The 14,753-nt window shown below is 37.7% G+C and overlaps 1 protein-coding gene across 2 annotated transcripts in view; it reads left to right on the top strand.

Moving 5' to 3' along the window:
* Tpd52 (tumor protein D52) overlaps window positions 1-13,461 on the top strand; it is a 32,984-nt gene extending 19,523 nt beyond the window's left edge. Inside the window, exons 5-8 of one of the 2 annotated variants that reach the window (XM_090338985.1) lie at window positions 939-965; window positions 5,826-5,867; window positions 7,220-7,268; window positions 10,840-13,461. In XM_090338985.1, coding sequence (XP_090195111.1) covers window positions 939-965; window positions 5,826-5,867; window positions 7,220-7,268; window positions 10,840-10,959 — 238 coding nt within the window. In that variant the 3' untranslated portion in view covers window positions 10,960-13,461. The remainder of the gene's footprint in view (window positions 1-938; window positions 966-5,825; window positions 5,868-7,219; window positions 7,269-10,839) is intronic. The other variant, XM_090338986.1, reaches the window with a different exon arrangement.
* Window positions 13,462-14,753: the final 1,292 nt, after the last annotated feature.

Here is a 14,753-nt window from a genome sequence, read left to right as displayed (position 1 = left end):
CTAACTCATAAACTGAACCTCCATTCATGCTTGGGTCCCAATCTTCATTGGGGGTGGGGGCGAGGCTTAGTGTTGCTTTTCTATTTTTTTTTAAATTTTTATTTTAGATTAGTTTGCCATAAATTCCTATATATATACTCTCTCTCTATATATATATATATAATCACTTCATAATGCTTTTGTGTTTTCCTCAACCACCATGGATTAGGGCAGTTCTCAAAATGGCAAATGTGCTTTCAATCAGCTGTACTTTCATTGGCATGCCTAACTGTATGTGTATGTGTGTGTGTGCATATTTTTTATTTTCTTTTAAAGTTCACATTGCATGAGACTGTGGTTTTATTTAGGGGAAACATGGGGTTTCCCATCAGAATTTTGTTTGGTTGAATAGATTTAACCATTGTGTGATACTTGGTACCCAAATCAGTTCCTTGCCCATTCTATTTAGCGTTTTGTTATAGTAAGCTTAGTGAGCGTGGCTTTCTTGAATCCTTTGATGATGGTGTAGATTTAAGTTCTCAGTTTTTCTGATAGCTGGATGGGGTAGTACTTTAAGTTTTAGGTAAAACATGCAACTCTTTTAAAGTAGATTATTTCATTGTTTTAGATTGTGGTTAGAACTTTTCCTTACCCCGCCCTTCGCTTGCTCGCTATGTCACTCTCACGCTCTCCCCTCTCCTCTTTCTCTCCTTTCTTCCTTTCTTCCTCTCTCTCTCTCTCTCTCTCTCTCTCTCTCTCTCTCTCTCTCTCTCTCTCTCTCTCTCTCTCCCTCCCTCCCTCTCTCTCTCTCTCCCTCCCTCTCTCCCTCTCCCTCCCTCTCTCTCCCTCTCCCTCCCTCTCCCTCCCTCTCCCTCCCTCTCCCTCCCTCTCCCTCTCCCGCCCCCTCCTCGCTGTCTCACTCTCTTGCTCTTTCTAATGTTTACTCTGGCTTCTTACAGATTGCAAGCCTTTTCACATCCTTTTAGGTAAGGAGAGCTGGAACAAGCCCAGCACTGTTATCTGGGAGTTGTGTGAAATGTGTGCCAAGATTAGGTGTCTCAGCTCCTGTGGATGCTGTGTTTGTCCACTGCTGTACCCTTCTTGCCTTCAAAGTACCTTTTTGCTCTAGTGCATTGCTAATCTCAAGGGAGGGCTTCTTGTATACCATGGCTAATAGATAAATTAAAAGAAGAATTTGACACTGTGGTTCAAGGGATATGGATACGATTTTTTTAATTTTAATTTTTTTCTTTTTGTAAAAAGAAGCAGCTTTACCATGGCATGCAGAATTCCTCCCTTTTAATGTCTTGACTTTGTTTGGTTTTGATGCTTTTGTTTCTTTGGAGCTTTTGTAAGGATGTTGGAATTCTCCTTCACCTGGGTCCCATTATGCAACTATAATAGACTGCATATGTGTTGCCTTGCATTGCTAACTATTCCGTTTTACAGGGTTCTTCTCTTGTTTTTATTTTTTTGTTGTTGTGTGGTAAAGTAAACATATAGAAATTTATCATAGAAATTTACCATTGCCATGCACTTTTTAATACTGACTTTCACGAATTTAGTTGTTGTTTTTTTAATATTTATTTGTACTAGTTATCTTTTCAAGCTCCACACTCCAGACAATTTCATGCTTTGCAAAAGCAGAAAGTGCATTGAAAAGGTGTCACTGTAAGCCATGCATTAAGAGGCTTTGGAAGATGTTTAACAAACCCCTCATCTCTCCCAGGCAGACTCTTGTCTGTGTTGGAGGAAGCTGGAGGAAGATCTTTGAAGTGTGAAGCAGGCAGGACAATATAGTTGTCTCCATTTCTGTTCCTAGTTAAACAAATCTTCTCAAGTCATTGCTCGCTGTGCTAGTGTTTTTTTTTTTTTAAGTAGGAAAACAGGTTACTTACAGCTCGGGTCTTGTAATTCTAGCCTTGGAAATTTAGAGCAAATCCAAGGATGTATACATTCCAAATGTCAAACTACCTAAAGCCAAAATTATGTTTAAAAAAATCAAGTAAGCTGGTCGCTCACACTGTTGTAATCATAGCTACTCAGAAGGCTGCAAGCTGAGGATCAAGATTGGAAGTCAGGGGCTAGGATAGTGGTAGAATGCTTGCCTAGCATGCACAAAGACCTGGGTTTGATTCCTCGGTACCACATATATAGAAAAAAGCCGGAAGTGGTGCTGAGGCTCAGGTGGTAGAGCTCTAGCCTTTTAGACCAAGGACAGTGCTCAGGCCCTGAGCTCTAGCCCAGGACTGGCAAGCAAAAAAAAAGAAAGAAAAAGATTAGAAGTCAGCCCATGCAGAAAAGTTTGTGAGACTGATTGCCAATTAGTCATCAAAAAACCAAAAGTGAAGTGTATGCAGCTCAAATGGTAGACATGCTAGCCTTGAGTAAAAGAAGATCAGGGACAGCACCCTGAGTTCAAGCCCTGGGTTAAGTATGTATACACTCATAGACACTGTGCTGAACTACAATCGAATGCACTTTCTCCTCTTGTGATTTGAGGTATCTATGTTTCTTTGGCATTCAATTAAAAACATAGCTTTAGTGATGTAGGCAATTGACTAAACTCTCTGTCATGTGTATTCAGCTAATAGGAGAGTGTGCTTGCTGCAGATGGGCACTTAGGATGTATTGAAAATAGAAAATCCTGTATATGATGTAAAAAAATTAGTATTAATAAAATGTTTTAATAAAAAAAGAAAAAGAAAATGGAAACTCCGGTAAGTATTGGATTATAAAACATTGTCAAAGATGGTATAAATCTAATTATAAAATGTAGCAATATAAAAGACCTATTGAGAAAGAATTTGCTTTTCCCCCTGTACATATCATTTTTTATACTTTAAAAATTAGGGAACCTGGGACCAGGAGTTTGGCCTAGTGGTAGAGTGCTTGCCTAGCATGCACGAAGACCGGGCTTCGATTCCTCAGTACCACATACATAGATAAAAGCTGGAAGTGGTGCTGAGGCTCAAGTGGTAGATCTCTAGTCTTCAGAAAGTCCAAGGACAGTGCTCAGGCCTTGAGCTCAAGCCAAGACTGGGAAAAAAAAAAAAGTTAAAGAACCAAGCACTGGTGGCTCATGCCTGTAATCCTAGCTACTCAGGAGGTTAATATCTGAGGAGCTAGGTTCTAAGCCAGCCAGGGCACAAAAGTTTGTGATACTCTTATCTCCAATTAACCACCAGAAAACTAGAAGTGACACAATAGCTCAAGTGGTACGGTATAGCCTTGAGCTGAAGAGCTCAGGGACAGCATCCAGGCCCAGAGTTCCAGCCCCATGACCCACAAAGAAAAAAACAAAATTTAAGGAGATGTATTTAGATGTTGTTGAATGGGTGCTATCAGAAGCAAATTGAGTTTTGATCTTTTTATTGGTTTACGAACTTGATTTGGTCCCATTTAGCAATAGAATTGAAAACAAACTACTATTTTCAGTTTTGTTTGTAATGACTAAATACTGTGTATGGTATGTAGAGATTAAGTTTTTTGATAAGTACTTGGAAATGGGAGAAATAATATTCTTAAAGTCTAATGGTTACAGATGAAAAGTTGGATGAAATAATTTGATTTCATATGTTTGGATGTACAAAGAATAATGTACCTTTTAAGTCAGTGTGGGTCAACAGTAAATACTGGCCGCATTCCTTCAGGAACAAGCCTACTGTAACTCCCTCTACTCCCAGCCCTGTCAATGTAATGGGTGAGTGCCATGGACAAGCCATTTATTATGTGTTTGGCTATTATTCACATTCTGTGACCAGAATTGGGTCATTTCTGCCAAAGTGAATGCTGTAGGACAATATTTTGGTTATAAAGATAACCATGTGTGTTTGTGCAACTGAAAAAAGGGAGTGTGCTTCACAGATACAAGGTTCTTTTGTGATCCAGGGAGAAGAGGGGAAACTCAAACCTGGCTGACCGGACGCGTGTTACAAACTGAGATAGCTTCCAGAAGCCAAGCCAAACACAAAGTCTAGTTCTCTCCCACTCTGCCTAGTTCCCTGCACCATCTTTACTCCCTGTTTTTCCTACTTTTCTCTCTGATTATTTTTATCCATAGGAAACTGACTTTGTTCATCCTTACACCTGGCTTCCTGTATTCTGCCAATGTTTAAGTGGATGTGACTCTCTAACTCAAGTACATATAATTAGCTGGACCAGAAGCGTAGTGTCCTAATTACAGTATGTGCTGTTAAAGAATCTTAATTCCTTTCCTTCATTCAGTCCAAATGCAGATTAGATGTGATGGATGAGATCACATTGATCTAAGTATCATGTGAGTTTTCAAGTGTTGTAAGAGTGATTTGAGTCAATGAAATTACTGCATATTACCTCACAGGTATTGCTTTAAGAAGACCTTATGATTGGAGCTCAAGTAGTATAGGTTTAGGGAAATAAAAAAGTTTATTATTCATCTCTGCCCTTCAAATACACTTCAAAAGACCAAGCAGGAAAAGCACTAGCAAATCCACCCCTAGCAAATCCACCCCAGAGTAGTTGGTCACCACTGTAGGAAAGTGAGAAGTCTTGCTCTGTGCTACACCAGTTAGCACCTAGAGAGAAATCCAAACATTATACTGGCTGTTTTGATTATACAAACTGCTGAATTATATAAATTACTATTTTGTTTGTTTATTTTTGTCAGTTGTGGATCTTGAACTAAGGGACTAGGTGCTGTTCCTGAGCCAATTTGTGCTCAAGACTAGCACTCTTATCACTTGAGCTACAGTGCCACTTCTGGTTTTTGAGTGGTTAGTTGAAGATAAGTCTTATGGGAACTTATCTGCCGAGGCTGGCTTCGAGCAGTGATCCTCAGATCTCAGCCTCCTGAGTAGCTAGGATTACAAGCATAAACCACTAGTGCCCAGTTCATGCTGGACTGTTAATGGATATTTACTAGCTATTAATAGAGAACAATGTAAGGAGTTTCATTTAAAACACATTGCCATTTGTAACAACTGAGTCTTTGAGAACCAAAAGTCAAAAACAGACCAAAATATTTTAGTCAAGAATTTAGTACCTTGAACTACCCACTTTATCTAATTGAGTGATTATTTACCAAAAAATGCTGTGCATAGTAGCAAAAAATATATGGTGCACTTTAACAGAATTCAGGGATCTCACAAACCCAAAGAGGAAGGTCCTTTGAACTTTTAAGCTGGTTCCTAGGAGAGATAGCTAAGAGTGGATACCCTTGATCTTCAATGACAATAAACCTAAAGTAGTAGAAGGTGGACTTCCTAAGTGTTATTGGACTAACCCCTCAAGAACATTTAGTATACTTGGAGACAGTATAAGTGTCTCATATTATTAATGAGTAGTACGTAATTTATAGTCACACAAAATTATCAAATCAATTGTTTGTTTTGAATCCTGTCGGTTCTGGTCTGGGAACAAATACTGAGAGAAAAAAGGCCCCTGCCTTTCACTGGCTTTGCTTGTCCATGTCTTCATGTATGTGTGCGTGCTTTGTTTTTGAGGGGAGGTGATGAACACTCAATCAAGGTTCTGAAGACCCAAATTCCAGTTATGGTTCTGCCTTGGCTTTGGGTAAACCATTGAATTTCTCAGCCTTCATGCGAGGCCTCATGGAGGCAGAGGGAAGTACCTTAGTTTCAGTGTGCTTTGAAATGCAAGTCTGTGATTAGCTCTAATAAAAATTGAGATTAAATTGGCCCATGAACCCAAATGAATTATCTTAGAATAACTTTGATCCCCTCCACCTCAAAAAGTAGAGAATTCTTTGTGGGCCTAGAGAATAATCAAGTGTTTTTTCTTTTTCTATGTCAAATTACCTCTCTATACTAATTTCATTTCTGTCTCTTTTTAATGCTGCCTCTTAGTATACGCTCCATTCAACATTCTATTAGCATGCCTGCTATGAGGTAAAGTATATTTTTTCCAGAATGGGATTGGTCTGATACTTTCCTGTGCTTTATTTCAATGCTGAATCAACAGTTGTTGTGAAGTGGGGAACTTGAATCGTATCCTGAGTCAGCTGCAGAGTTGACAGTGTGTCAGGTTTCATGCTCTCTTTACAGCATTGGTATACATAGTGTTTCCATATGAAACAAAAACCTTAGATGTAGGTGATTATTATTATTACTGTCCTGGGTCACCTCAAATCTCAATCCTCCCAACCTTTGCCTTCCCAGTAGCTGGGATTATAAGCATGAACTCTTTCACTTGGCCCAATCTTCTCATATTTTTGCATCTCTTATTCAAGAGTGACATTTGGAATCAACTGTGGTTTAATTCTACTGTGGTTTAATTTGCCCACTTTAATTCTACTGCTCAATTCCACCACAGAGCACTTACAAGTAGTTCATGTCATTATTTCACCTTATCTCTCCAGAGAAGCAAGGGCTTGGCTTAGACTTTAGTGTATATTAGTATTCACCGGAAGGCTTGTTTAACTCTGTACCTGGCCCATTCCTCAAACTGAGGTGCAAGATGAGAATTTGTATTCCTTACAAGGTCCCCCAGAGCTGCTGATGCAGTTTATGTAGAAGCCACATTTGAGGAACATTGGAATCCACGTGGATGGTGGAGCAAGTTTGTGGGAGGAAACCGTTTGTATCATTTTGTGCCCTTTTGATGTCATCAGCAAGATAGATATTCAGGTGTTGATCGTATTTGTGTGACAGGCAAAAGCACTATTACCCCCACTTTATTTATTTGGACAAATTAATCTGAAATATCCGAGGATGTTTCCTGTGGGCTCTGAGTACTCCTCACTTCCTGTTGGTTCTCCTTTCATCTCTGGTGCTGCCCCTTGGGAATTAGGATCCCTGTAATGGAACTTCATGTGGTCCTGTTCTGATAGAAGTGGTTTGCCTTCATGTAGGAAGCTTGCAAGATGAGAATCTAAATGGGAGTTGTAGAACTACTACCTTAATTAGAATTAAGCCATCTAACTGTAGCATCTTGTACCATGAAAAGTTAGGGGAGTGGCAGAGTTAATGTTCATTCAGTCTTGGATGCCCTTTCCTCAGACATATATTTGACTCTGTCCTTTATATGTAGGCACAGTTGTCTTCAAAATCAGACTCATAGAAATACTAACTTAGAAACTGATCTCTTTACATAATACATATCTGCATGTATATTTGGATATAGATGACATATAAACATATATGCTTTTCCTGGTTAAGAGGAATATAGGTTTTTTTTTTTTTTGCTTGATGCCATTCAGTGTTTGTAAACTTTCATTATATATATTTTTTTCTCTCCATAGAAACTCCCCGACTTTCAAATCATTTGAAGAAAAGGTTGAAAATTTAAAGGCAAGTAGAGAAATGAACTATCTTTGTTACATACTGCTTGGCACTTTCACCTTTTTCTTTGGATCTATTTGCATAAAGAATTGTTTTTGTAATTAAAGGACAGTAAGAATACTACTCCATTCATTTCAAATATTTTCCAAATTAGACAAAATTTACTGTAACTATTATAGACAATTAACAACATAAAAAGCATGATTTAAAATATTAGTGCTAACATCTTCACCTGTCCTGTGTGTATATAGTAAGCTGTTATGCCTCTCAAGAAGCTGAGATCCAGGCTTGTGGTTCAAAGACAATTTGAGCAAGAAAGTCCAGTCAACCACCAAAAGTGGAGATAGAGTTTGAGTGATAAACTACCCACCTTGAGCAAAAAAATGAAGGACCTAAAGGTTCACTCCCAGACTCTTGATTTCAAGTACTGGCAGGCATGTGTACACACACGCACGCACGCACGCACGCACACACACACACACACACACCAAAAAAGAAAAGATAAAAGAATAAGCAATTACTTATGTCATTCAACTTCTCCATCAGCATGGTATTTAATGGCTGTGTGTGTTATCTGTTGTGATGGATATTATTTGTTCTGTCCATTATTAGGCATCCTATTATAATGATTATTATGTTGGTCCATAATAATTATAATTGACTTTCATTTTTTTCTTTGATTTTAATGGTTTTGGACATTTTTCCATAATGATTAGCTTTAGAAATTATTATCTTCAACATTATATTCAGAATTACAGAATCATCAACTGTTGGATTACAAATGGCCTCCAAGGGTGATTCTTTCACATGCACTACCCGATCCTCTCCACAGTTAATATGAACCTAACTGACACACATAGTACATATGTTTTAAAGATCAAAACCAGAATTTTAGATTTTTTTAATATAAATGATTTTCCTGGGTATGGTGACACATGCCTGTAATCCTAGTACTTGGGAGGCCGGGACAAGTAGATCTTGTGTGAGACCAGCTTGAGATACATAGTGAAACTTTAGCTCAAAAACACAAGTTTAAACAGGTGTCAGTGGCTCACACTTGTAATCCTAGCTACTCAAGAGACTGAGGTCTGAGGATCACTGTTTCAGGCCAGCCAGGGCAGGAAAGTGCATGAGACTCTTACCTCCAGTTAACCAACAGAGAGTTGGTAGTAGAGGTGCGGTTTAAGTGGTAGAGCACCAGTCTTGAGGGAAAATGCTTAAAGACCCATATTCTGAGTTCAAGCCCTAGTACTGGCACCCAAACACAAAAAGAGCCTAAAAGCAAATACTAATTTTAGCCTAACCTATTTTTAACTTTTTAACTGAGCCACATACATATATATATATTTTAATTTAATTTAATTTTTTTTTTTTTTGCCAGTTCTGGGCTTGAGCACTGTCCTTGGACTTTCTCAAGGCTAGCACTCTACCACTTGAGCCTCAGCACCACTTCCGGCTTTTTTTGCTATGTATGTGGGATACCGAGGAATCGAACCCAGGTCTTCGTGCATGCTAGGCAAGCACTCTACCACTAGGCCAAACTCCCGGCCCCTGAGCCACATATTTTTAAATATAAATCCTTACAAAGTTACAGCTACTGGGTATATTTAAAGAAAAATATTAGTGATTTGGATCTTTAGTGATTTGGACTGGGGCTTGAACTTGGGGCCTGACAATGTCTTTGAGCACTCAAGGCTAGCACTCTATCACTTGAGCCACAACTCTACTGCCAACTTTTTGAGAATTAATTGAAGATAAGCATCTCCTGGACTTTTCTGCCCCAGCTGGCTTTGAACGATGATCCTCAGATCTTAGCCTCCTAAATAGTTAGGATTACAGATGTGAGCCACTGGAGCCCAGTACACCTTTTGTTTTTACACAAGTATTTCAATGCTTTTCAAGGAATCCATGTTCACACAGCTTTACCACATAGTAGCAAGGTGCTCTTTGAACCGAGGATTTTAGGGACCTTTTTTTTTAAATTTTTCCCACATTTTTCCCCACTTTTTAATTGTAGTATATAGAGGGGTTCCAGTTATATTCACCGGGTAGTAGGTGCATTACATCTCACACACTGATACCCCTTCTAGTGTTTTTGTCCCCATTTCTCTTCGCCCACCCCCTCCCAATCATCTTGTTTCCCCCCTCTCCCTTTCCTATTTCAAATAAACAAACATATATATAATAAGCCAGGTAATAGATACTGTAACAGTATGAGATTAACCAAAGAGCAACAAAAGAGAAATAACATAGTATATTCAGAACAATGATATAAAATCACACAGTATAATCACACAATATAAAGCTCTTGTTTCAGAAAAAATCCTATTAAGTGAAGTAAACCAGACCCAAAGGAACATAGGCTTAATGGTTTCCCTCATTTGTAATAATTAGTACACATCTAGGACTCTCCTAGCGGAGGATTACAATAGTGCAACACCTAGATACATAAGGCCCTATAGGATGAGGCTAAATGAAAGGATCTTCCAGATAGGGACCATTATTTTAATATGTACCATTCCTTCTCAAGGCTCTAGAACAGTCCTTGGCACATTACTCCATTTCACTCTTTAAGATATGCAGGAGATACCACTCTGAATTTTTTTTTTAATGCCAAATCATCTTTCTTTCTCTTTCTTGCCAGTCTTGGGACTTGAACTCAGAGACTGGGAAATGTCCTTGTTTTCTCAAGGCTAGTACTTGACCACTTGAGTCATAGCACAACTTCCAGCTTTTTCTGTGTATGTGGTACCAGGGAATCAAATCCAGGGCTTCTTGCCTGCTAGGCAAGCACTCTGCCACACCATGCTTCCAACCTTCAATCATTTCTTTTTTTTTATTGTAATTAATAAAAGGGTTACATGATATTTGCCAATAGAAGGTGCATTAATTCACATATATTGATACCCTTTCACATGTCTTGGTTCCCATTACCGTCCACTCAACCCCCCCCTCATCTTGGTTTTCCCCTCTTCCCTATCCAATTTCAAATAACCAAATACAAATAAATTCAATATATCAGATAACAAAGTGAGATACTGTAACAATATGAGATAACCAAGGGACACCAAAAGAGATGAGAGATAACATAGTACATTAAGGACAACAATCATTCATTATATGGCTTTTGTTTCAATATCCTGGAGGTCTTTTCAATTAGCTTCATACTATATGGCCTTATGTATCAAGGTTTTGCTCTATTGCAGATCTCTGCTAGTAGAGCCCAAGGTTTCTACTGATTATAACTAATGAGGGAAACCATTGAGCCTAAGTTCCTTTGATTCAATCATTTCTTAAATGATGTTTGATGCAATTTGTTGTTTTAAGTGTCACAGTAGTTGAGTAGGTATTTTAGAATTTACCACTGTAAATAGTTCAGCAAGTAAAAGAGTATGTATTTTATATATTACACCATCCATTTTAACTTAGCAGTACTAAATTTCATACGAAGAGTGATATTATGCAATTTGCAACTTATTTGTTCTTGAAAGTAAAATTGGCGTTCCTTTTTGGGGGAAGGGCAGACTCAGCTAACTTTCTTTTTTGTTGTTGTTGTTTTCTTCTTGGAACTTTTTTTAAGTCTAAAGTAGGGGGAACCAAGCCTGCTGGCGGTGATTTTGGAGACGTCTTGAATTCAACTGCTAGTGCCAGTGCCACTGCCACGGAGCCGCCATCAGAAGCAATGCAGGAGAGCTCTTGAGATTCCTACCTTGGTCCCCCACTCCCCACTGCCAGATGCTGCAGGCACATCCAAGCACATCTTCTCAACATTCATTACCATGGATTTCCACCAGATGTGCTGTTATTTAGCTTTACATGATTTCTTTGACCAAATAATTTGTAGGTTAAACAAAATGAAAATACCTTCACCTCTGTTCCCAGATAATAACCCTGTGGTCTTCACTGTGAAGGCCCTTTATTTAGGAATCTGCATTACAAAGACTTGTGTTTCTGACCTAGGGATGCTTGTGAATTGAGGTGAAAAGCTCAGGTTCAGGAGAACCCTGCCTGACAAAGTGGATGCCAGTTTGATTGTGTCTTCTGTATGATTTTTTTTTTCCTGTTTGAATCTGTATATTTGATTCCTAACTAAAATTGATCTGGGTAATAAAGGTTTCATTGTTGTTTTCTTTACCTTTAAAAGAAAAACACTTCTGAATAAACATTGTTTTCATCTAAGGTACATATCTAGGTGCCTGACACCAAGCTAAAGCAAATGACTCTACATCCAGTTTGCTATAGTTCTATAACAATATGTACAGTAGTAACTCAAACTACAAGGTAATATGAAAGTGGGAATTCCTGCCATGTCCTTGTTACTTGTCATTTGTGGTAACAATTGGTTCAGCATATCAGCTATTATCCCACTTATATCAGCCTTTTGTTTTTACAAGCTTCAGAATAAATTGACAAAATAACATTCTAAATCAAGCAGATTATGTAGTAGTAGGTTGAAATACAAACCCTCACATAATACTCATGTTTCAAAGCTTTGACGGCTTTGTAGCTCTGAGTAAGCTGTAGAATTGCTAAAATTCCATCACACCAAGAGAAACATTGCAGTCTCCATTTCATCCACTTAGCATTCTTTCAGACGCACTGGAAGTGATAGGAGTACTCTTAACTTGAACATTTTTTATACTGAGGTGTTGGTAACCCCTAAAGTTGTAATGCATTAATAAAAATCAGGTCATCATTCTACTGAATGTTATCAGCATGTTTGCAATTGTGAAATAGTACTGTTGACATTGGCCCTATTTTGAAAACCGAATGTTGGGGATAATGAATCAAAGCCTCTAGATGAAACTACACAGGGGAGAAGGTTCGCTATGCACTCATGACTACTGACTCACCACCACCATTTCCTTATGGTGTAAATGTTTATGGCCTACAATGTTGTATGTTATTTATCAAGTTGTGACTATTTTATTATAGATATGCCAAATGTTATTTGCCAAGTTTGGAGTGACCTAAGACTTTTTCTTTTTTTTGAAAGCATGACTTCATTTACTTGGGGATAAATCTTATTGAAAAACCAATTTGAAAAGCCACAGTGTTTTTCTAAAATGACATGCTGCCTTTTTCAGTTGCTAGAGCTTTTGTTAGAACTTTGGATGCAATTGAAACTATGTGAAAAGCTTAATAAATTCTGTATATCAGCAGTGTAGGTCTCAATATTTATTATGAGACCAATGGTCTGGGTCAGCTTGTTGTGTTAAAGAATCCGCTGGTGTCTATGCTTATAAAAAAAGGCTTTTTTTTTTTTAAACCATCTACTTTAAATCCCTGCCAGATTTCAGGTTAATGTACTCTAAAATTTATTTCTAGAAGCGTTAAGGCGATGGTTGTGGTAAAAATTGTCCCAGAGTAGATCTGTAGAATTTTGCAGTTATTCAATGTAAGTGTCAGCCAGTCTTTAATTTTGTTGTTGTTCCAGCGTCTTCATTACATTATTCTATACTTCCCTGTCTTGTGCTTGTTTTTTCAACAAGCAAAACAGAATGAGAGAAATTTCTTTGAGTTGTCTAGAAATTCCTTTACTGCCCACATGAGGACACAGATAGAAATGGTTGTGGGAAGTGGGATGGTATTGTAGATGAATCTTGGGGATAGTTGGGAAAGAAATTGAAAATGAATTTTCTACATATCTTCCTATATTTAATCTAAACAATTTAATCTGTTGTACTGTACTTCCTAAGGGAAGTCATAAAAAGTGTGGATCAGTCTGGATCAATTTAGAAAAGTCAACATGGGTTTAGAAATATGTCTTAAAGTGATCTTTGTGATGCATTCAACATTATGAATTCACAGATACTTATTAAACAATTTAAAATATAATAATTAGAGTACTAGGAAGAGACCTTGGCTACTTGATTATGGTTTGTCTTTGACACTATAAGAGAAAAAAAAATCTCAGAAATTTGACAGAAGTGTAATAGAAGAAAATGCCTCCTTTTACAAGAAAGGATTTTTTTTTGTCTCTAATGGAGTATGTTGTAGGAAATATAATTGGAGTTCTTAGGGCTAAGATTCAAAGTGAACAATGGAAGAGAATTTATTAATTGGATGATCATCTTAGCAACTCAAAGTAATGACTGCATTATAGAAAATACACATTTCATTTGGACTGTTTCTGGATCTGTTAAGATATACACTATTTTTTTTGTAGTGTTTAAAAACAATAAAAATTCTGTAACTTGGGCATGGGTTCTTTTGTATGTATTGAGGTGAGAGGTAAGTCCATTATGCAGCTTAAGACTCAAACTCTTCATGTCCTGGGATTGTAGAGAAGAGTGAGCAAGCAGCTGTATTGGATTAGGTTAGCTGGCACAAATGAAAGGGCTACATGCTGACTACAGAAGGTATTCATTAAATGATTGCTCATACACGCCAGAGGTGTTATGTGAGACAATTTGTCAGGATCTAGTGTGTCTTTATTCTTCTTAAAATCAAATGCAATTTCAACTTTTGCCGTTAGTGAAGAGACATTTGACCATCGATTAGGCCTTGTTTTTTTTTTATTTTAATTGTGTTAATTACAAGACACTAGGCTTCAGTTAATATTAAGCATTATCACTCTTAAGTACACCAGAAAACTGTGATTTAAAATTTTTCATATTCTGACCCTGAAACAAAGCCCTCTTAATTTGTAGGCCCTTAGAGCACACCTGCCATGTGCCTGTCACCAGTTTGCTTTCACACTTCAATAAATACTATTTGACAACTCAGATTCCTTTTTTCTAATTAAATTTTTTATCTTCATGATGAATCAAATCCTTGCCATCCCCACATAATTTTTTTTTTTTTTGCCAGTCCTGGGTGTGAGCTCAGGGCCTGAGCACAAAAGTATGTGGTACCGAGGAATTGAACCCAGGTCTTTGTGCATGCTAGGCACGCACTCTACCACTAGGTCAAACTCCCGGCCCCCACATATAAGTTTTTATAAAACTTTTTATTAAAGAATTTGTTAACATTGATTTTTATATCATATTTCAAATGACATGTTTAACAAACAGGTATTCAAGAAGGGAATCTCTATATACAACCACTGGCACTTAAGTTTTTAGAACATAATCAGTTTAGGCTAAGGGTTTGTATACCATACATACATACTAATTTATGAAATAAAACGTGTCTATAGAGTCATAGGTTTTTGTCTATGTAGTTATGTTTATATTTCCAATACCATGTCCACACATAATTTTGATATTACATGTTGAGGTTCATCGTAGTAAGGTAGTTTTAATGTTTTTCTATCACACAGAAAAAAATCCGTTTTAAACTTTTTTTTTGTTTGGTCAGTCATTGGGCTTGAATTCTGGGTCTGGGTACTTTCCCTGAGTTCTTCAGCTCTACTTCTGGAGCCACAGAGCCACATTCAGTTTTCTGGTGGTTAACTGGAGATAAGAGTCTCATGGACTTTTTGCACCCAGGCTGACTTTGAACCATGATCCTCAGATCTCAGTCTCCTGAGTAGTGAGGATTACAGATGTG

The sequence above is a fragment of the Megascapheus bottae genome, chromosome 9 (genome assembly GCF_031878675.1).
Source record: "Megascapheus bottae isolate mThoBot1 chromosome 9, mThoBot2.hap1, whole genome shotgun sequence".
Taxonomy (NCBI): Eukaryota; Metazoa; Chordata; class Mammalia; order Rodentia; family Geomyidae; genus Megascapheus; species Megascapheus bottae.
Note: the sequence above shows the minus strand (reverse complement) of the source record. Positions and strands in the feature narration are given on the sequence as shown.